General features: G+C 43.9%; 3 protein-coding genes across 5 annotated transcripts; 1 reads left to right on the forward strand and 2 right to left on the reverse strand.

Moving 5' to 3' along the window:
- The first annotated feature begins 873 nt into the window (after window positions 1–873).
- On the forward strand, window positions 874–1,960 carry crebl2 (cAMP responsive element binding protein-like 2). The gene is made up of 3 exons (XM_061959695.2): window positions 874–1,134; window positions 1,348–1,545; window positions 1,628–1,960. The coding sequence occupies exons 1-3, from the start codon at window positions 1,120–1,122 to the stop codon at window positions 1,775–1,777; spliced, it is 363 nt and encodes a 120-aa protein (XP_061815679.1). The 5' UTR covers window positions 874–1,119; the 3' UTR covers window positions 1,778–1,960.
- Window positions 1,961–2,570: 610 nt separating this feature from the next.
- On the reverse strand, window positions 2,571–5,308 carry gpr19 (G protein-coupled receptor 19). 2 transcript variants are annotated; one of them, XM_061958931.1, is made up of 3 exons: window positions 5,223–5,308; window positions 4,892–5,132; window positions 2,571–4,456 (listed from the first exon to the last, which is right to left on the reverse strand). In XM_061958931.1, exon 3 carries the CDS (start codon window positions 4,444–4,446, stop codon window positions 3,193–3,195), a length of 1,254 nt encoding a protein of 417 aa, XP_061814915.1. In that variant the 5' UTR covers window positions 4,447–4,456; window positions 4,892–5,132; window positions 5,223–5,308; the 3' UTR covers window positions 2,571–3,192. The 2 variants fall into 2 exon arrangements, with proteins under 2 accessions (XP_061814915.1, XP_061814914.1); XM_061958930.1 differs by having other exon boundaries at window positions 4,892–5,302.
- A 163-nt stretch (window positions 5,309–5,471) lies between these two features.
- On the reverse strand, window positions 5,472–23,304 carry tbk1 (TANK-binding kinase 1). 2 transcript variants are annotated; one of them, XM_061959702.1, is made up of 21 exons: window positions 23,205–23,304; window positions 22,680–22,770; window positions 22,468–22,608; window positions 22,277–22,406; window positions 21,186–21,367; window positions 20,956–21,116; window positions 20,774–20,884; window positions 20,532–20,711; window positions 16,149–16,345; window positions 16,019–16,077; window positions 15,225–15,316; window positions 15,059–15,160; window positions 14,886–14,964; window positions 14,658–14,779; window positions 14,499–14,575; window positions 13,613–13,652; window positions 13,428–13,529; window positions 13,258–13,354; window positions 13,091–13,191; window positions 5,735–5,806; window positions 5,472–5,642 (listed from the first exon to the last, which is right to left on the reverse strand). In XM_061959702.1, the coding sequence occupies exons 2-21, from the start codon at window positions 22,764–22,766 to the stop codon at window positions 5,603–5,605; spliced, it is 2,172 nt and encodes a 723-aa protein (XP_061815686.1). In that variant the 5' UTR covers window positions 22,767–22,770; window positions 23,205–23,304; the 3' UTR covers window positions 5,472–5,602. The 2 variants fall into 2 exon arrangements, with proteins under 2 accessions (XP_061815686.1, XP_061815687.1); XM_061959703.1 differs by lacking the exon at window positions 23,205–23,304 and adding an exon at window positions 22,980–23,179.

Below are 23,304 nucleotides of genomic sequence, written 5' to 3' on the forward strand. Positions count from 1 at the left end.
CATTCTATTTCCAATTCTGAAACGCAAATCAAAAAATACAATTAGGGCCGTTTTTCGATTTTTATTATGTATGGCAGATTTTAAAACAAACAAAAGAGGGTTGATTTTCATTAAAACATTGTCACGAAATTAGATTTTGTACTATTTTCCCTTTATGGATTTTAATTTTTCCAGATAAATACAAAAATCGAAAAAAAAAATCATCAAAAATGCATGGTTATCTGTGTGATGACAAATTGAACCGGAAGCAGTATTTTAAACATTTTCCTTTGCGTATAGCATGTTTTTAGCATAACGGTAATCATAATCTTTGTTCAGCAGGCGTCCTATTGTCGTTTAAAAAAAAGTCTCATTAAATTGATGTCCGACTTTTATTTCAGAAATGAAAACAGAAAAAATGATCCGAAATTTGTTTTTTTGATTTGCATTTAAGAATTTGAGATAGAATGAACGGAAGGTACACGGACCGGTTTTACATGGAAAAACCCTTCAATTATTTTCTTTATTAGATACATTTAAGTAGTTTTAAATTTGCCCTTTTTTGTATTTCATTTATATAATTATTGCTTTGTGTTATTATTGTATATAATATCTTACTTTTAGTTTCTTGGACACATTTTTTGTATAAGGATGTTGATTGCTCAACCTATAGTTGATAATTGAAAATATTTAAAATGTTTTGGAAGTGCCTTAAATAGTTTGTACATGTATATTGTATGTGTGTTCAATTGATTAATAATTTAAAAAAACAGCATTGTTAGCTTTGCAAATCTCACATCTGCTAGCATCTTTACATATAATGGGCTACTGAAATATTATATAATACCGTAACTTTACATATGTCAATAAAACGCCTTTAGTACCGATTCATTAGTTTCCTATGTCGTTGCCAATAAAGTTTATTTAAAAAGAGGCGTGGTCTGTGACGTAGCCGATTGCGTGACCGGAAAAACGATGTACTGTAAACATCGAACAGAAATGGTGTCAAGTCGCTGTCACTTTTATACCTCCTAAAATTATTTGCCGCTGTGGTTTTCGTTGAGTTCATTCTACCGGCTAAGCTGAGGGCCGAGCCAGGCTGACGTGGGGCTCGCTGCTGTGTCGCTAGCTGGCGACAAGATGGACGAACATAAGGTAAGCAGCGAAAGGCACAAAATGTCACCTGACGCGTAAACATTATTTCTACAAGCTGTTGTTGTTGTTGACTAAATGTGTTGTTGGGTGTTGTTGACTAAAATATGTTGTTGGGTGTTGTTGACTAAAATATGTTGTTGGGTGTTGTTGACTAAAATGTGTTGTTGGGTGAACTGTAGCACTCGTCTGATGCAACGCATGTTTGTTTTTAAGATGGTGGCGGGCAAAGTGAAGAAACCTGGAAAACGTGGCCGGAAGCCCGCCAAGATTGACCTAAAAGCCAAACTGGAGCGAAGTCGCCAGAGCGCCAGAGAGTGTCGGGCCCGGAAGAAGCTCCGCTACCAGTACCTCGAAGAACTGGTGTCCAGCAAGGAGAGAGCCATCTGCGCCCTGCGAGAAGAGCTGGACATGGTGAGCAATGACGTCATGGCAGTGACGTCACTGCCGCCCCCGCCCCCCGGGCCTGCCTGCTGAGTGTGCGTTTGTGTTGCAGTACAAGCAGTGGTGCTCCGCCATGGACCAGGGAAAGATCCCATCCGAGATCAAAGCCCTGCTGACAGGCGACGACCAGAAGAGTCCACAAGGGGGCAGCAGCACCAAGACGTCCAAAAGCAACAAGAACAACAACAACGTTCAAGGCTGAGAGACTCGACACAAAATGTCTGATCTACTTTTAGCAAAGACACTTTTAGCATCGTCTGACCAGCTTGGCGTGTTTTACATGGCTCGCCTTTCCAAAGTGACGCATTATTATTATTATTATTTCTTTATTCATATTATACTGATGAAAGTCAATGCTTGATAAAAACAAACATGTGGAAGTCAACATGTTGAGCTTTGCTTTTCAACGTCCGCAAACACGTGGCGACGACATGAAGAAAGCGTTGGCTAAGACATGACTAGGGATGTCCGATAATGGCTTTTTGCCGATATTGTCCAACTCTTTAATTACCGATACCGATATATGCAGTCGTGGAATTAACACATTATTATGCCTAATTTGGACAACCGGGTATGGTGAAGATAGGTCCTTTTTTTTTTTTTAATTAATAAAATTAAATACATTTAAAAAAATTCTTGAATAAAAAAAGTAAAACAATATAAAAACAGTTACATAGAAACATAGTAATTAATGAAAATGAGTCAAATTAACTGTTAAAGGTTAGTACTATTAGTGGACCAGCAGCACGCACAATCAGGGGCGTCACTAGGGATTTTGGGCCCCATGAAAATAATCTTTACAGGGCCCCCAACACTGTCATTATTTTTTCTGTAATATAATTTCATCATCATTAGGGGCCTCTCTGGGCCCCCCTCCATCATGGGCCCCTAGAATCCGTCTCCTTTACCCCCCCCCCCCCCCTTTTTCGGCGCCCCTGCGCACAATCATGTGCTTACGGACTGTATCCCTTGCAGACTGTATTGATATATATTGATATATAATGTAGGAACCGGGCAGCATGGTGGCAGAGGGGTTAGTGCATCTGCCTCACATTACGAAGGTCCTGAGTAGTCTTGGGTTCAATCCCGGGCTCGGGATCTTTCTGTGTGGAGTTGGCATGTTCTCCCCGTGACTGCGTGGGTTCCCTCCGGATACTCCGGCTTCCTCCCACCTCCAAAGACATGCACCTGGGGATAGGTTGATTGGCAACACTAAATTGGCCCTAGTGTGTGAATGTTGTCTGTCTATCTGTGTTGGCCCTGCGATGAGGTGGCGACTTGTCCAGGGTGTACCCCGCCTTCCGCCCGATTGTAGCTGAGATAGGCTCCAGCGACCCCAAAAGGGAATAAGCGGTAGAAAATGGATGGATGGATGTAGGAACCTGAATATTAATAACAGAAAGAAACAACCCTTTTGTGTGAATGGGGGAGGGAGGTTTTTTGGGTTGGTGTACTAATTGTAAGTGTATCTTGTGTTTTTTATGTTGATTTAATTAAAAAAAACGATACCGATTATAAAAAAAACCATACCGATAATTTCCGATATTACATTTTAAAGCATTTATCGGCCGATATTATCGGACATCTCTAGACATGACGCTAACTAAAGTGGGCGTGTCAGACAAATGTGTTGTGGGGGTTGCCGTTGGCGGTCCACGCCACCTTCTTGTCCTTGGTGTCAAACGAGTGGTCTTTGGCCACGGTCTTGGCGTGCACGGGGATGTCGACCACGCCCACGTAGTTCTTCTTGGCCAGGCGCGAGCTGGCTGTGATTGTGTAGGCGTTGCTACGGTAACATTTCATGGAGGACATGCAGAAGGTCTCCCTCATGCCCCGCCTGAAGTTGGCGTTGTAGACCGAGTACAAGGTGGGCTTGGACGCCGCCGAGCTGAAGGAGATCCAGGCGACGGCGGCGAAAAAGAGCAGCCCCCGCCGGCTGCTGCCCTCCGTCTCGCCGGGGTGCCACAACTGTGCCACGTAGAATGGCGTCCATGTGACGAAGAAGACACAGTTGAGCACGAGAAACATCTTGATGGTCTTTACCTTGGTCCGAGGGACCGCGTTGGTGGTCCGCCGCACCGTGTGGCCGTCGGCGCCGATCCTCCAGATGTAGCGAACCACGCGCTGGTAGAAGCACACGATCAGGCCGGCGGGGAGCGCGAAGCCGACGAGCAGGTGCACGGCTGCGTAGGCCACCGCGCCCAAACTGTCCGGGAGGAAGAAGTGGCAGTGGCGGCTGTCGGAGGGCGTGGATCCGTAGAAGAAGAAGCACGGCGCCACAAAGGCGGCGTCGAAGACCCATGAGGCCAGGATCATCTTCTTGGCCTTCTCGCGGGACACCTTGAAGCTGAGCGGGTACACGATGGTGTAGAAGCGGTCCACAGAGATGGACAGCAGCACGTAGACCTGCACGCCGGGACACAGGTGCTGCACGTACCGCACGGCCTTGCACGCCGCGGCGCTCAGCGGCCATCGGCCCCACACCACCTGCACCAGCACCAGGGGGGCCCAGCCCACGCTCATGAGCAGGTCCGCGCACGCGATGGCCACCACGAAGTAGTTGGTGGTGGACTGCGTGCGGCGGCTGCGGTGGATCACCACGCACACCAGGGCGTTCCCCAAGATGGACACCAGCCACACCGCCCCGAACACCAGCGCCAACACCGCCACCTCGCCCGACGTCAGCTCTTCCTCACGTGACGGGCTCAGCGCGGAGGAGGATGGGGTCACGTTGGCGGGCGAGGTCGTGGCCAAGCTCGCCAGGACCGTGGAGTTTTCCCTCCCCGAGTAGTTGAAGGACACTGGGTAGGAAAAGGCTGGAGCGAAGAGGGAGCGCTCCATGGCCACCGTGTTGGTGGACGCGTACACCATCTTTGTCCAGCTGCACACACACACACACACACACACACACACACACACACACACACACACACACACACACACACACACACACACACACACACACACACACACACACACACACACACACACACACACACACACACTAGTTAGTTAACCCATGATAGCAGGCCTAAGTCAAAGGTCAACGTTTTATAGGTAAATCTGAAGGCGGCGCCGCTGAGCAACAGGAAGTCTATTTGCTAAAGATGACGTCACTTCCAGTTGCCGCTCTTAAGGTAAAGCTAACTTCTAAGTAGGCGCTGAAATGTTACTTAATTACAAAAGTGGCTAAGCTAACGCTAGCTGGGTCACATGTTGGCTCTAACCCCGCCCCCTCGTATCAATATTCGCGCGTCAATACAATGATGACGTCAATGTGAACCGCTCTAAAACAATATATATGTAAACATCTTACCAGTGCACGCGCCCGACCTAGTCGATGATCCGGACCGGAACCGCCGGCCTCAGTGGGCCTTTTCCCCCCCCGCGACTTAGCGCGGGAGATGAGGAGGACGAGGCAGCTGCGTGTCCATCATGCGTGTGGTCTTCTGTCGAGAATGATGGCGATGAGGATGAAGATGAAGAGGAGGATGCATGTTTTCCCTCGTCCCGTGTCACGTGTGACTGGGGGTCCTAAGCCCCGCCCACCAACGGCCCTCCAATATTAAAGCACAACAGTCTTAATAAAAATAACATTCAGCACGTTCGTGTGCAGCCATCTTGAAGAAGCTGTCGGAGCGAATCACCATGGCAACAGCAGCAGAGCTCAGTCGTCATGGGCAACCAGGAGTGAAGAGGAGGGGCCAGGACACACACGCACACGAACACACACACACACACACACACACACACACGCACACACGCACGCACGCACGCACGCACGCACGCACGCACGCACGCACGCACGCACGCACGCACGCACGCACGCACGCACACACGCACACACGCACACACGCACACACGCACACACACACACACACACACACACACACGACTTGATGGTCATTGTTTATTAAATTCATGTCAAATGATGTCCATGCTTTCATGTCCATTTGCCACTGTGGGATTAAGTAAAAGCACATTATTTACATCTAACTGTTATTTACAAAAGTCTTGCTGGCATCTTTTAACCTCGCAGCCCTCCGTCCAACGTCAGCGTCCAGAATCTAAGGGAAGACAACGTTTGTTGATATCATTGTGAGGACGTCATGTGACCCATGTGAGACGCTGGCTGCTGGCAAAAAAAGTGTCATGTGACCTTTCCAGGAAGTGATTGCTCTCAGCAAGTTCTTTGACCACGCCTTCCATCTCCTCCTTCAGCTTCTTCATCCTGACACACACACACACAAAGACTATGACCGTCTCTAAAATGGCATATTTACGCAAGTTCACTTCAATAAGTATACTGTGCTCTGTGTACTTCGTTGCTGAGTGTTGGAATGTTGACAGAGTAGTGCTGTCCGATATCCATTGTCTCCTTTTTACCTGTGAATTGCAGTCCTTCCCCTTTTGCTATGTAGCCAAGAAGGCAACTATTGAGGGTGGCAAGTGTAAATACATACATTTAATACACACATGCGATTAAAAAACTAAATGTAAGCATGCAAGTGTAACACAATTTTGTAACTAAAAGACAACACTTCAATTAGGAATCAACTGATTATCTGCACAGATATTTAGCAAGTATGTGAACCCTTTGGGATTACTTGGATTCTTGTATAAATTGGGCATAAAATGTGTTCTGATCTTCATGTAAGTCATAACAATAAACACAGTCTGCTTAAACTAATACTGCACAAAAAAATATATGTTCTCATTTTTTATTGAACCCAACATGCAAACATTCACCGTGCAGGGTGGAAAAAGTATGTGAACCTTTGAATTTAAAGGGGAACATTATCACCAGACCTATGTAAGCGTCAATATATACCTTGATGTTGCAGAAAAAAAGACCATATATTTTTTTAACCGATTTCCGAACTCTAATTCGGTGAATTTTGGCGAATTAAACGCCTTCTGTCCTTTTTGTGACGTCACATCGGGAAGCAATCCGCCATTTTCTCAAACACCGAGTCAAACCAGCTCTGTTATTTTCCGTTTTTTTCGACTGTTTTCCGTACCTTGGAGACATCATGCCTCGTCGGTGTGTTGTCGGAGGGTGTAACAACACGAACAGGGACGGATTCAAGTTGCACCAGTGGCCCAAAGATGCGAAAGTGGCAAGAAATTGGACGTTTGTTCCGCACACTTTACCGACGAAAGCTATGCTACGACAGAGATGGCAAGAATGTGTGGATATCCTGCGACACTCAAAGCAGATGCATTTCCAACGATAAAGTCAAAGAAATCTGCCGCCAGACCCCCATTGAGTCTGCCGGCGTGTGTGAGCAATTCAGGGACAAAGGACCTCGGTAGCACGGCAAGCAATGGCGGCAGTTTGTTCCCGCAGACGAGCGAGCTAAACCCCCCATCGGCCCTAGCTTCCCTGGCCTGCTGACGTCAACTCCAACACTGGACAGATCAGCTTTCAGGAAAAGAGCGTGGATGAGGGTATGTCTACAGAATATATTAATTGAGGAAAACTGGGCTGTCTGCACTCTCAAAGTGCATGTTGTTGCCAAATGTATTTCATATGCTGTAAACCTAGTTCATAGTTGTTAGTTTCCTTTAATGCCAAACAAACACATACCAATTGTTGGTTAGAAGGCGATCGCCAAATTCGTCCTCGCTTTCTCCCGTGTCGCTGGCTGTCGTGTCGTTTTCGCTTGCTTACGGTTCAAACCGATATGGCTCAATAGCTTCAGTTTCTTCTTCAATTTCGTTTTCGCTACCTGCCTCCACACTACAACCATCCGTTTCAATACATGCGTAATCTGTTGAATCGCTTAAGCCGCTGAAATCCGAGTTTGAATCCGAGCTAATGTCGCTATAGCTTGCTGTTCTTTCCGCCATGTTTGTTTGTGTTGGCTTCACTATGTGACGTCACAGGAAAATGGACGGGTGTATATAACGATGGTTAAAATCAGGCACTTTGAAGCTTTTTTTAGGGATATTGCGTGGTGGGTAAAATTTTGAAAAAAACTTCGAAAAATATAATAAGCCACTGGGAACTGATTTTTAATGTTTTAACCATTCTGAAATTGTGATAATGTTCCCCTTTAATAACTGGTTGAACCAAGCTTGGCAACAATAACCTCAACAAAACAATTTCTTTGGTGGCATATCAGACCTGCACAATGGTCTGGAGGTATTTTGGACCATTCCTATTTACAGAACTGTTTCAGTTCAGCAATATGCTAGGGATGTCCGGTGTAAATTGCTCTTTTGAGGTCATGTCACAGTATCTCAATCGGGTTGAGGTCAGGACTCGGACTGGGCCACTCTGGAAGGTGTATTTTCTTTAGTTTAAGCCATTCTGTTGTGGATTTACTTTTACGCTTTGGGCCATTGTCTTGTTGCATCCCCCAATCCTCTCTTGAGTTTCCGTTGGCAGACAAATGGTCTTAAGTTTTCCTGCAAAATGTCTTAATACATTCAGGAATTAATTTTTCTGTCGATGATTATTTTTCCTTCAGTGAGCATTCTGCGCTGTGCTCTTGAGGTCATCTTTACAGGATGAACACGGGAGAGTAGCAACAGTGCTGAACTTTCTCCATTTGTAGACAATCTGCCTTACCGTAGACACATGAAGATCAAAGCTTTTAGAGATACTTTTGTAATCCTTTCCAGCTTCATGTAAGTCAACAATTCTTGATCTTAGGTTATCAGAGAGCGCTTTTGAGCTATGCAACTGTTAACATCAGGCAATACTTCTTGAGAATAGCGAACTCAAAACTGGATCGTATTTATTTGGCAGGGCAGCTTTAACCAACATCTGCAATCTCATCACACTAGTTGGACTCCAGGTTAACTGACTCCTGGCTCCAATTGACTCTTAGAGAAGTCATTAATTAGCTTAGGGGTTCACATACGTTTTCCACCCTGCACTATTTACATGTTGTGTACAATAAAAAAATGAGAACATAACGTTTTTGTGCAGTAATAGTTTAAGGAGACTGTGTTAGTCTATTGTTGTGACTCAGATGAAGATCAGAACACATTTTATGGCCTATTTATGCAAAAATCCAAGTAATCCCAAAGGGTTCACATACTTTTTTCTTGCAACTGTATATATAGTCGATAAACAACTGTATTTATAGTCATGTATACACATATATGCATGTTTGTATACACATATATACATGTTTATATACACATATATACATGTTTATATACACATATATACATACATTTGTATACATACATATATGTACATATACACACACACACACACACACACACACACACACACACACACACACACATATATATATATATATATATATATATATATATACATATACATATATATGTGTATATTAGGGATGTCCCGATCCAGGTTTTTGCACTTCCGATCCGATACCGATGTTGTTTTTGCACTTCCGATCTGATACCGATACTGGCCGATATTGGCCTGTCCGAGCATGTATTAAAGTTTAAAGTTATTTAGCCTACTTAGTTTTCAGATTCAGGTTGAAAAGGGTTTTAGTACTCTTGACTCCAGCCAGCTGAATTAGGGGAGTTTGAATAATACACAATGGTTGGTAACAAGAAACTGACCTGTTTATTCAAGGATAAACACAAAATAGACAAAATTATACATGACAAACAGAAATGGCATCATTGAACTAGGGCTGGGCGATATGGCCTTTTTTTAATATCGCGATATTTTAAGGCCATATCTCGATATTTTGCCTTAGCCTTGAATGAACACTTGATGCATATAATCACAGCAGTATGATGATTCTATGTGTCTACATTAAAACATTCTTCTTCATACTGCATTAATATATGCTACTTTTAAACTTTCATGCAGAGAGCGAAATCACAACTAAAAAAATCACTATTTTTTTCATACAGTGTTGATCTGGAAATGTTTGCCTCTGCATTTTGATGGTGTGGACGTGTGGCAGCAAACGGAGATGTTGACGTGCTGCTACATATTAGCAGTAATGCTACTTTTTATAGCAACGCTTTCGCCCCACAATTGACAAATTACAGTAGTCTGTTCGACATATTCCCACTTAAAGCGAAACCACCGCCAGACGATGGACCCCTTGCTGTTTTTTGGGGGAATTAATTAAAATCTGGATCAGCATTTTCCCATGCCTTGCCGATACGCATTTTTTGGCAAATATCGGCAGCCGATCCGATCCAAATATCAGATCGGAACATCCCTCGAGTATATATACACACATATATACGTGTATGTATACACATATACATTCATATGAATATATCTACATATATATGTACATATATACACACATATACACATGTATATATACATATGCATACATACATACATATATACTTCTTTTTTTCTACAACTACAACAGAAACACATCAGCAGATACAATATACAGTGCATCCGGAAAGTATTCACAACGCTCCACTTTTCCCCCATTTTTTTATGTTACAGCCTTATCCCAAAATCGAATACTTCATTTTTGTCCTCAAAATTCTACACACTATACCTCATAATGACAATTTGAAAATGTTTTTTGTTTTAAATTTGGGAATTCATTAAAACTTCACAACTAAAAAATCATAAAGTACATACGTTTTTTCACAACCTTTGCTCAATACTTTGTTGATACACATTGTGGCAGCAATTACAGCCTCAAGTCTTTTTGAATACCATGCCACAAGCTTGGCACACCTATCTTTGGCCAGTTTCGCCCATTACTCTTTGCAGCACCTCTCAAGCTCCGTCAGGTTGGATGGGAAGCCTTGGTTTTCATCCAGGATGTCTCTGTACTTTGCTGTATTCATCTTAGTCTAGTCAGGGAGGTGATCAAGAACCCAATGGTCACCCTGTCAGAACTACATCATTCCTCTGTGGAGAGAGGAGAACCTTCCAGAAGGACAACCATCTCTTCAGCAATCCACCAATTAGGCCTGTATGGTATATTGGCTAGACGGAAGCCATGTCTTAGTAAAACTTTTGCCAAAATGCACCTGAAAAACTCTGAGACCACGAAAAACCAAATTCTCTGGTCTGGTGAGACAAAATGTAAACTATTTGGGGTGAATGCCAGGCGTCATGTTTGGAGGAAACCAGGCATCGCTCATCACCATCCCTACAGTGAAGCATGGTGGTGGCAGCATCATGCTGTGGGGATGTTTTTCAGCGACAGTAACTGGGAGACTAGTCAGGCTAGAGGGAAAGACGAATGCAGCAATGTACAGATACATCCTGGATGAAAACCAACACTTCACAGCTAACCTGATGAAGCTCGAGAGGTGCTGCAAAGAGGAATGGGCGAAACTGCCCAAGGTAGGTGTGCCAAGCATGTGGCATCATATCCAAAAAGACTTGAGGCTGTAATAGCTGCCAAAGGTGCATCAACAAAGTGTTGAACAAAGGCTGTGAATACTTATGTACATGTGATTTGTTATGTTTTCATTTGTAACAATTTGCAAAAAAGATTTCCCAAGTTTTGAATTGGACTGCTTTTGTATGTGTGCACACGTAATAAAGGTGTTTGTAATATCCCCTGATGTTGTTTGGTGCTAAATTAAGCACAACATGAGATCCACATAAAATATGTCGCCACCGGTCCAACATAAAATACATGATGTTTGTTTGATGTTTTGCCAATATGTGGAACCTTTGTCTCACCGTGCCCCTTACTACATAAATTGTTGTGACACCTGCCTCTTTAAGTGTTGGACACGCCTTTTTACTGTGAAGGCAGAAATGTGGGTTTATTATTTCTCTAAGAACTTTATTTCATCATTTTTTTTTCTTGCTGTGTCATATTTTGTGTAGGGGCACAACATTTGGCAACAATATTAATAATGTATTTCTTGTTAACATTGTCAGGCATGCTTTTTTAATTTCCCTGTGTTATCGTATGTAACGCCCTTTTTGTTCATGATCTCTGCGTGAGAGGAGCACAACATATGGCGAAAATATCGACTACGACATTTGTATTTCCTGTTTATGTCGTCAGATGCATCATGCAAGTTAAGTGCGGCTGAGCAGCAACCTTGGTGTCGGCTGTGATTATCACAAGTCATCACACAACGCAGAGAAAAATACCACCGGTAACATAAGAAGAAGAACATAAGAAGTGTTGTGCACTTATGCACCTTAAAGGGGAACACTATCACAATTTCAGAAGGGTTAAAACCATTAAAAATCAGTTCCAAGTGGCTTATTTTATTTTTCGAAGTTTTTTTCAAAATTTTACCCATCACGCAATATCCCTAAAAAAAGCTTCAAAGTGCCTGATTTTAACCATCGTTATATACACCCGTCCATTTTCCTGTGCCGTCACATAGTGATGCCGATACAAACAAACGTGGCGGCTAGAACAGCAATGTATAGCGACATTAGCTCGGTATCAGACTCGGATTTCAGCGGCTTAAGCGATTCAACAGATTACGCATGTATTGAAACGGATGGTTGTAGTGTGGAGGCAGGTAGCGAAAACAAAATTGAAGAAGAAACTGAAGCTATTGAGCCATATCGGTTTGAACCGTATGCAAGCGAAACCGACAAAAACGACACGACAGCCAGCGACACGGGAGAAAGCGAGGACGAATTCAGCGATCGCCTTCTAACCAACGATTGGTATGTTTGTGTTTGGCATTAAAGGAAACTAACAACTATGAACTAGGTTTACAGCATATGAAATACATTTGGCAACAACATGCACTTTGAGAGTGCAGACAGCCCAGTTTTCATCAATTAATATATTCTGTAGACATACCCTCATCCGCTCTCTTTTCCTGGGGGTCTGGCGGCAGATTTCTTTGACTTTATCGTTGGAAATGAATCTGCTTTGACTGTCGCAGGATATCCACACATTCTTGCCATCTCTGTCGTAGCATAGCTTTCGTCGGTAAAGTGTGCGGAACAAACGTCCAATTTCTTACCACTTTCGCATCTTTGGGCCACTGGTGCAACTTGAATCCGTCCCTGTTCGTGTTGTTACACCCTCCGACAACACACCGACGAGGCATGATGTCTCCAAGGTACGGAAAACAGTCGAAAAAACGGAAAATAACAGAGCTGATTTGACTCGGTGTTTGAGAAAATAGCGGATTGCTTCCCGATGTGACGTCATCGCTCCGAGAGCGAATATTAGAAAGGCGTTTAATTCGCCAAAATTCACCCATTTAGAGTTCGGAAATCGGTTAAAAAAATATATGGTCTTTTTTCTGCAACATCAAGGTATATATTGATGCTTACATAGGTCTGGTGATAATGTTCCCCTTTAATCTGATTCAATGTACAAGTGTACTGCAGTTAGGTAAAAGCTAAGTATGTAAGTGTAGGGGTAATGCACTAAGTTAAAAGCCTATGTATGCAAATGTAAGCTAAGTACGCTAGTGTAGTACACTTAAGCACCAAAGACAAAGTGTAAGTAAGCCAGTGTAATGCACTATTTTAAAAGCCTATGTATGCAAGTGTAGTGCACTTCTGCACTTAAAAGTGTAAGTGTGCAAATACACCAATGAGGCACGGTCAATGATGATGAGTATGTCGTAGAAAAGTTCTCACCCGAGCGTCATCTCGACCAGCGTGTTCTGGCTGAGGTACGCCTGAGGCTTCATGCCACTCGCCAGCAGAGGAAGAACCTTAGCAGGAAGTTGTTCCTGCAGCTGGTTTAGAGGGTAAGCGTCAGAACACGGCCAAGCCAGCGTTGACGCAGGGTCACGTCAGCGTACCTTAGCGGCTCGCTCCATCAGCGCGCTCATTTCCTTCTCCGTGCTGATCAGCTGAGTCGTCAGGCCGAGCAGCTGCTTCCTCACGTGGTGTACCTTCCTGTGCAAGTCCACGCAGGCACGTTAATGTGGTCGCTTGGCAACCGGGAGCATATTGAGGCGACGCCGCTCACCTCATCCACTCCTCGCTCTTTGAGATGAAGAGGCGGTACTTCATGGCACACTCTTCGGTGAACAACGAGCGCGCTTTGCTGGCGTGGAGGACCAGCTTCTGTCTGTCGTGCACACACAAAAACACACACACCGAGATGATGAGCGGAGGCTGTATCAGTGTGTGTTTTGTCACATCTGGACTTACTTGTCAAATTTGTGGATCTGCTCCTCATTGTAAGGAAGACCTAAAGGAACACGCACATGTTAAACAAAGATTGTGTTTAGAGATGTCCGATAATGGCTTTTTTGACGATATCCGATATTGTCCAACTCTTAATTACCGATTCCGATATCAACCGATACCGATATATACAGTCGTGGAATTACACATTATTATGCCTAATTTTGTTGTGATGCCCCACTGGATGCATTAAAAAATTTAACAAGGTTTTCTAAAATAAATCAACTCAAGTTATGAAAAAAATGCCAACATGCCCAACATTTATTATTGAAGTCACAAAGTTCATAATTTTTTTTAACATGCCTCAAAACAGCAGCTTGGAATTTGGGACATGCTCTCCCTGAGAGAGCATGAGGAGGTTGGGGTGGTCGGGGCGGGGTTGAGGTGGGGGGGGTGTACATTGTAGCGTCCCGGAAAAGTTAGTGCTGCAAGGGGTTCTGGGTATTTGTTCTGTTGTGTTTATGTTGTGTTACGGTGCGGATGTTCATCTGAAATGTGTTTGTCATTCTTGTTTGGTGTGGATTCAGTGTGGCGCATATTTGTAACAGTGTTAAAGTTGTTTATACGGCCACCCTCATTGTGACCAAGTATGCCTTGCATTCACTTGTGTGTGTGTGAAAAGCCGTAGATATTATGCGACTGGGCCGGCACGCAAAGGCAGTGCCTTTAAGGTTTATTGGCGCTCTGTACTTCTCCCTACGTCCGTGTACACAGCGGCGTTATAAAAAGTCATACATTTTACTTTTTGAAACCGATACAGATAATTTTGAAACCGATACCGATAATTTCCGATATTACATTTTTAAAGCATTACATCCCTAATTGTGTTTTGTTGTTGTTCTTGACTCACGTCTCTCAGCTTTGTCCTTCTTAAACTGTTGGTAGATGGCTGTAATGGCGTCCAGCAGAACTTTAATCTTCTCCACGCTGCACACATGACACGCTGATCACACACTGATCTCACACACAATACACACGTACACACACACACACAGTTTGTGTGTCATACTTCCTGTCTTCAGGGTGTGTGCCCACTTGTTGCGTCCAGCTGTCAGTCAGTGGACCTCCTGACAAGAATTTTGCCTTCACTTCCTGCGTGCTTCGATCAATCGGTTCCATCGAGCTGGAGATCTACGTACACACACACACACACACACACACACACACACACACATATACGGTCACATCGCCATAGCAACCGTCACACAACAACAAGGCTTCCGAGGCGACCGCTCACTCTGACAACTTTCTTATGCATGTCGGCGATCTCGTCGTACTCTGATGTCAGCACGTTGGCTTGCACGAGTACCTCCAACCTGCACACACACACACACGCACGCACACACACACACACACCACAAGCTCGTGAGACGTGCTTGGAGCGTGCGCGACGTGTTCGTGCACACTCACAGCTGTTCCGTCTTCTCCAAGTTCTGAGTGCAGAGGTTAGACAGCCGGAAGACCTCCGACTTCTTGTGGAGGATCTCGTTGTAGTCCTCCTTCATCAGTTCACTGTCATCGTCATCATTATCATCAACATCCTCATCCATCTCATCATCTTCATCAAAGAACTCACATTAGTCCACGCACTCCTTTGCGGACCAGTTCTTGGTAGACCAGCAGAGACTCAGAAGTCTTCCACAAGTGTCCCACGTCACCTGCGAATGTCTGGATAACAAGATGCCGTCAGTGCACTGCAAAAACTGAAATCTAAGTAAGATGAAATATCTCAAATAAGGGTGATATTTGCTTATTTTCTGTCTGATAAGATAATTCTTCTCACTAAGCAGATTTTATGTTAGAGTGTTTTACTTGTTTTAAGGGTTTTGGACCTAAATGATCTCAGTAAGATATTACATCTTGTAGCTGAGATTTTATGACCTATATTGAATAAAACATGTTTGAAACTAGAATATCAACTGATGCAAAGCTGTGTCATCAACACTCACAAGTATAAAACTACTTTTTTAAAGTAATTATTTCTTACATCAAGCATGAAAAAAAAAATCATGATGCCGAGCGCATCTCATTATGTCAAGATAATGGCACGAGCATTTACTTAATTTAAGAATATTTTTCAACATATTGAGCAAAAAGGTCTCTTTTTTTTTTCTACCAAGAAAAGTGCACTTGTTATTAGTGAGAATACACTTATTTTAAGGTAGTTTTGGGTTCATTGAGGTTAGCTAATTTTACTTGTTTTGGAAAGTCTTGACAAGCCGAATTTTCTTGTTCTATTGGCAGATCATTTTGCTTAGTTCAAATAAAACACCCCTAATTTAAAAAAAAAAAAATTCTTGTTTTTGAACACTGACTTTTTGCAGTGTGGGCGTGGCAATGCACAAGGGTGCGAGGGTTTGGGGGCGGTACCTTGGCATAGCTAGCGTCCAGGTCCAGATCGTAGCGAGGCTGGACTTTGGGAGGACTCGCTGTGGAGACACAAAAACACTCATTGAGGCGAAGCTGAGAGAAGTTGGTATAAGTGAGCAGGGTCACATACGGTCCTCAAAAATGAGTCCCACGGTGGCGACAGACTCTCGGCTGACGAGCATGATGGGATTGTCCCTGGTGGTCTTGGGGAAGGTCTTGGCCTGGCGGTTGGGGTCCAGGACGAGGCGGCGGCCCTCGTAGAGGAGCTCCTGGTTGTGCAACGGAATACTGGTCCTGCGGGACAGCAGTTCCTGGAACAGCGCCGCCCTGTGGAAACACGCGGTCAGGCGGCGGCGTGACGCAGAAGTGGAGCGACAACAGACGCTTACGTGTTGTACTCGTGGCTGTCGACTGACTTCGAATAAGTTTAAGTACGTACGCAAGTGCAATGCACTTAGTTAAAGGCCTAAATACTAGGGGTGTGGGAAAAAAATCGATTCGAATTTGAATCGCGATTCAGAATCGATTCTTATTTTTAAAAAATAGATTTTTTTATTTTTATTTTTTTTATTATTTTTTTAAATTAATCAATCTAACAAAATAATACACAGCAATACCATAACAATGCAATCCATTTCCAAAACCAAACCCGACCCAGCAACACTCAGAACTGCAATAAACAGAGCAATTGAGCGGAGACACAAACACGACACAGAACAATCCAAAAGTAGTGAAACAAAAATGAATATTATCAACAACAGTATCAATATTAGTTACAATTTCAACATAACAGTGATTAAAAATCCCTCAATGACTTTATCATTGGACATTTATAAAAAAAAAAAAGAACAATAGTGTCACAGTGGCTTACACTTGCATCGCATCTCATAAGCTTGACAACACACTGTGTCCAATATTTTCACAAAGATAAAATAAGTCATATTTTTGGTTCATTAAATAGTTAAAACAAATTTACATTTTTGCAATCAGTTGATAAAACATCGTCCTTTACAATTATAAAAGCTTTTTACAAAAATCTACTACTCTGCTTGCATGTCAGCAGACTGGGGTAGATCCTGCTGACATCCTATGTATTGAATGAATAGAGAATCGTTTTGAATCTGGTAAATATCGGTTTTGAATCGAGAATCGCGTTGAATCGAGAAAAAAAAAAAGATTTAGAATCGAATCGTGACCCCAAGAATCGATGTTGAATCGAATCGTGGGACACAATATTAATGCAAAGTGTAAATACGCAAGTGTAACACATTTATGCACCTTAAGGACTAAGTGTACGTATGCAAGTTTAGTGCCCTTATGACAAAGTGTTAGTAAGCAAGTGTAACACGTTCGTGCACTTTAAAGGGGCTGTTTGGAACTTTCTCACGGTTACATTTTTCAAAGCAAATAATATAACACCACCGGCTAGCTTATGTTACCATTAGTGGTTTGACGGAACAAATTTGTTTGACAATTGTCAATATTTTTCACTATTACAAAGTTTATATAATACACATTTTTACCAGCCTGCATAAAATGATTGGTGTGCACAGCACACTCACTCATCAGCACACTGTCTCATCAACACACACACTCAGGGAGGGCATGCGCACATACAAAAGCAGTCCAAGAGAAGCAACTAACAATTTACAGTCATGTTGTTATTCTGATAGAAAATACATTCCATGACAGCTAACGCTAGCAATCCAAATTGCTATTATTAGCTAACAACACCTAAAGTTAATGCGCATGCATGTGTGACGTACGTACGCAATTACGTCAATATGTACGGGAAGCCGTAAGAGGACGGGATATATAGTGTGAAATACATTGGAAAGTTGGCACCCTCTAGGTATCCGTGTGAATTTTGCAAACAGCCCCTTTAATGACTAAGTGTAAGTACACAAGTGTAGTGCACTTATACACTACTCAGTGGCCTAGTGGTTAGAGTGTCTGCCCTGAGATCGGTAGGTTGTGAGTTGAAACCCCGGCCGAGTCATACCAAAGACTATAAAAATGGGACCCATTACCTCCCTGCTGGGCACTCAGAATCAAGGGTTGGAATTGGGGGTTAAATCACCAAAAATGATTCCCGGGCGCGGCCACCGCTGCTGCTCACTGCTCCCCTCACCTCCCAGGGGGTGAACAAGGGGATGGGTCAAGTGCAGAGGACAAATTTCACCACACCTAGTGTGTGTGTGTGTGACAATCATTGGTACTTTAACTTAACTTAACCTAAAACATTGAGTACAAGTACACAAGTGTAATGCACTTAGTTAAAAGCTCAAGCATGCATGTTTAGTGCACTTAAAACAAAGTGTAAGTACGCAAGTGTATGCACTTAGTTAAAAGCCTAAATACGCAAGTTTAGTGCACTTAAGACAAACTAAGTATAGTGCACGTACGTACTTAAAAGGCTAAGTGTAAGTATTTAAGTGTAATGCACTTTAACACCTTAATGACTAAGTGTAAGAACACAAGTGTATGCACTTAGTCAAAAGTCTAAATACGCCAATTTAGTGCACTAAAGACACAGTGTAAGTATGGAAGTGTAATACACTTATGCACTTAAAAGACAAAGTGTAATCATTGATTTCCATCGGAAGTGTCACAGCCGCGATGCATGATCGCCATCTGTCGTCCGTCATTCCCAACTGCCATTCTGTTGTGGCTCCACTGTGCAGCGAAATAGCTCAGACTTTTACGAGTTCTCACAAATCTGCGCATAATCATGTGATAAAGTAAACACTGAAGTAAACACCAGTGGAATGTCTCGAGCTTTGCCGTCCATCAATACCAACAGGCTGGCGCGTCAGTGACGGCATTGACATGACTTGACGAGTGAAAAAGGCGACAGATTTGCCTTGGAGAGCGACTAGTTTATAACAACGTAACATCATCCCTGGCGAACGCTGTAAACACACAACTCCCACAAACCATGTCCCCGCTTCCACGGCCTCCGTATCAACTGGCATTTGACACAGCACCCCATATGCGCACATAGCTGCCCGGGATATGCCTGTACAAGATTATTTATTTTGGACCTCCAGAATCAGCATTTAGGTCATCAAAGTGAAATTGCATCCGAAAACCTTCATGGACTTCATGGACGTTTCAAAGTGTAAAATACAATCCCCCTTGAAGACGGACTATTTCCTTTTGAAAGTAAACCGGATCATTTATTTGTTGTTTGTGCATGACTTCCTGACCAACGCAGGCAGATTTGAGCTAAATTGATCCCCCCAGTTGCGGCGACCAGCAAAAACAGAAGCTCTGCGTATATTTAGCGCATGGATCAGGAACAGAAATGCCATGGCAGTGATGTCGCGCATGCTGTGGAAACTGACACATTGACTTGAATAAAAACGAAAATAGTCCATTAGCGTGGCGGTTACACGACGCAGCAGTGACGAGTCTTGTGGAAATCTGGGGAAAGAACGCAAGTGTAATACACATATGCACCTAAAAGACAAAGTGTAAGTATGCAAGTGTAATGGACTTATGCACTTAAGACAAAAAGTAAGTACGCAAGTGGTATGCGCTTTTTGCACTTACAGGACAAACTGTAAGTACGCGAATGTAATACACTTATGCACTTAATAGCCATAGTGTAAGTACAGAAGTGTAATACACTAATGCACCTAAAAGACAAAGTGTAAGTACACAAGTGTAATATCCTTACACACTTAAAACAAAATGTAAGTGCGCAAGTGTAATACACTTACGCACTTAAAAGACAAAGTGTAAGTACGCAAGTCTAATACACTTATGTAACTTAAAAGACAAAGTCTAAGTACGCAAGTGTAATACAGTTACGCAGAAAGTGTAAGTAGGCAAGTGTAATACACTGTATTGCAAGTGTAATACACTTATGCACCTAAAAGACAAAGTGTAAGTACGCAAGTGTAATACACTTACGCACTTAAAAGAAAGTGTAAGTAGGCAGGTGTAATACACAGTATTGCAAGTGTAATACACTTATGCACCTAAAAGGCAAAGTGTAAGTACGCAAGTGTAATACACTTAAGCACCTATGACAAAGTGTAAGTACACCCTTATGCACTTAAAAGACAAAGTGTAAGTACGCAAGTCTAATACACTTATGCAACTTAAAAGACAAAGTCTAAGTACGCAAGTGTAATACACTTACGCAGAAAGTGTAAGTAGGCAAGTGTAATACACTGTATTGCAAGTGTAATACACTTATGCACCTAAAAGACAAAGTGTAAGTACGCAAGTGTAATACACTTACGCACTTAAAATAAAGTGTAAGTAGGCAAGTGTAATACACTGTATTGCAAGTGGACTACACTTATGCACCTAAAAGGCAAAGTGTAAGTACGCAAGTGTAATACACTTAAGCACCTAAGACAAAGTGTAAGTATACCCTTACGCACTTAAAAGACAAAGTGTAAGTACGCAAGTCTAATACACTTTAGCACCTAAAAGACAAAGTGTAAGTAGGCAAGTGTAATACACTGTACTGCACAGGCGGTGCAATGGGGGCACTCACGTGTTGTACTCGTGGATGTAGACGTGGTGCAGCGTGGCCTGTTGCAGGCTGAAGACAAAGACCACGGTGCGGTGCAGGATGTCGTTGGTCTCGGCAAAGAACTGGTCAAAGCCCCAACACTTTTCTTGGTCCGCCTCCAGGATGTTGGCCAGGACCGGCGTCAGCAGGCTCTGAAGACCCCTGAAAACAAGAAGCCGATCAATGAGGTCCTCAGGTACTTGTCTGTGACGAGGGATCCTCACTTGGACAAGCTGCAGGAGACGGGCATTTCGGTGCTCCACTCGATCTTCCCGTTCTCGCACTTCTGGTGGCCCGAGATGGTACCGGACGGCTTTTCTGTGATGATCTTGTACCTACGAGAGCAATGGTAGCCTTTGAGTGTCCGCTTAACGACAACGGAGCGCGTTCCCAACACCCGCCTTACATCACTTCCTGGTTCCTGCGCGGGCCCTCAAAGGGTCGGAAAGGCAAACTGCCGGTGGCGGCGTGGTAGAAGGTGACGCCGATGCTCCACAGGTCCACGGTGGCGCCGTACTTCTTCTGGTGGTCCTTCCTCAGCACGGCGCGCTCGTACATGTCGGGATGCTGCGGCAGACACACGCTGGCTACAACATCCGACTTACTACTCCGTGTGTGACGAGATGGCGTCCTCACCAAGTACTCCTCTGTGCCGTACAGAGACACAAACTGCTCGTCGTCTTCTAGCTCCCGCGCCGCTCCGAAGTCAGTCAGTTTGTAGACGGAGCGTCCGTCCTCGCCGATGACGCGCATGATGTTTCCCGGTTTGATGTCGCGGTGCACGATGCCGTACTCCCTCAGGTGGTTCATTCCCGCCACTGCGGGCGACCAATCGGAGAGCAGCGTCATGATACCAACTAGAGATGTCCGATAATGTCTTTTTTGCCGATATCCGATATTGTCCAACTCTTAATTACCGATTCCGATATCAACCGATACCAATATATACAGTCATGGAATTAACACATTATTATGCCTAATTTTGTTGTGATGCCCGCTGGATGCATTAAATAATGTAATAAGGTTTTCCAAAATAAATCAACTTAAGTTATGGAAAACAATGCCAACATGGCACTGCCATATTTATTATTGAAGTCACAAAGTGCATTATTTTTTTTTAACATGCCTCAAAACAGCAGCTTGGAATTTGGGACATGCTTTCTCCGAGAGAGCATGAGGAGGTTGAGGTGGGCGGGGTTGGGGGGGTGGGGTTGAAGTGGGGTGGGGGCTAGCGGGGGGGGTGTAAATTGTAGCGTCCCGGAAGAGTTAGTGCTGCAAGGGGTTCTGGGTATATGTCCTGTTGTGTTTATGTTGTGTTACGGTGCGGATGTTCTCTCGAAATGTGTTTGTCACTCTTGTTTGGTGTGAGTTCACAGTGTGGCGTATATTTGTAACAGTGTTAAAGTTGTTTATACGGCCACCCTTAGTGTGACCTGTATGGCTATTGACCAAGTATGCGTTGCATTCACTTGTGTGTGTGAAAAGCCGTAGATATTATGTGATTTGGCCGGCACGCAAAGGCAGTGCCTTTAAGGTTTATTGGCGCTCTGTACTTCTCCCTACGTCCGTGTACACAGCGGCGTTTTAAAAAGTCGATACCGATAATTTTGAAACCGATACCGATAATTTCCGATATTACATTTTAAAGCATTTATCGGCCGATATTATCGGACATCTTTAGTAGCAACGACAGAATCACAACATGGGACCCGACGGCCATCTCTTACCGACATCGTGCAAGACGATGAGGAACTCGTCCTCAGGAAGTCCGTAGGCGTTGGACGACTCCTCCAGTACGGTGTAGAGACTCCCGCAGGGACAGTACTCCATCACCAAAACCTTGTGACGCGTGTTGGACTGCAACACAGCACATTAGCGTCACATAATGCCAACGGGACGTACGAACAAACGGACACACCTCCTCCTCCACGGCGAACAGTTTGACGATGTTCTTGTGGTTGAGTTTCTTCAGAACCTCAAACTCTCTCATCTGCACGTCCAACGGCCGAAGGAAGCTCAGGTTGTTGAACACTTTGACGGCGTACAGGTCGCCCGTTTTCTGCAGAGACAAGAGCTCTTACTCAAGGGCGCAGGTGGGAGGCATGACCTCTGACCTCGCCGCGGTGTCACCTTGTGTCTGCCGCGGTACACGTTGGCCGTGGCGCCCTGACCCAGCAGGTCGGAGATGAGCCACAGGTAGTTTGTGGTGCTCTGCATGGTCCTGAAGACAACATCATTACGTTATTCAAAAAACAGCACGCCCACAGGACCTCCTTCCTGGCTGTCAATCACCCGGCTGTAATGACGTCACTAAGGGAAATTCCCGCGAGAGGCCTAGACAACAAACACCTGCTTTTATCGTATTCTAAAACATGAAAAGAAACTCGAACATTGTGGCATCAAAACCAGACGTAATGGTCGTTTATTCACCAACGTTTCGGGGAGAGCCGAGTGGTAGCGCCGCCTCAACACCGTAAACACAACCGAGGCGAGAATGATTCCGACGGTTTATTTCTGGTCTTTCGACGTTTTCTGCCAAGCGACATCATATCTTACAAAACACGTCAACAAAGAGACCGGCTGTCATATACTCGGTACATTCACAGAGAAAGAAAAAGGGTTTTGTTCTTCACTTTCATTTTGCTGTATTCTTACCCTTTTGCTGCGCCACTCTTCTTCCGCTGTTGCCGGGTCACGTGGCAAGCGAGGACCAATCACCCTCCGACCAAATTACCGTAATGCACAGTTTAGCGGC

This window comes from Nerophis lumbriciformis, linkage group LG05 (genome assembly GCF_033978685.3).
Source record: "Nerophis lumbriciformis linkage group LG05, RoL_Nlum_v2.1, whole genome shotgun sequence".
Lineage (NCBI taxonomy): Eukaryota > Metazoa > Chordata > Actinopteri > Syngnathiformes > Syngnathidae > Nerophis > Nerophis lumbriciformis.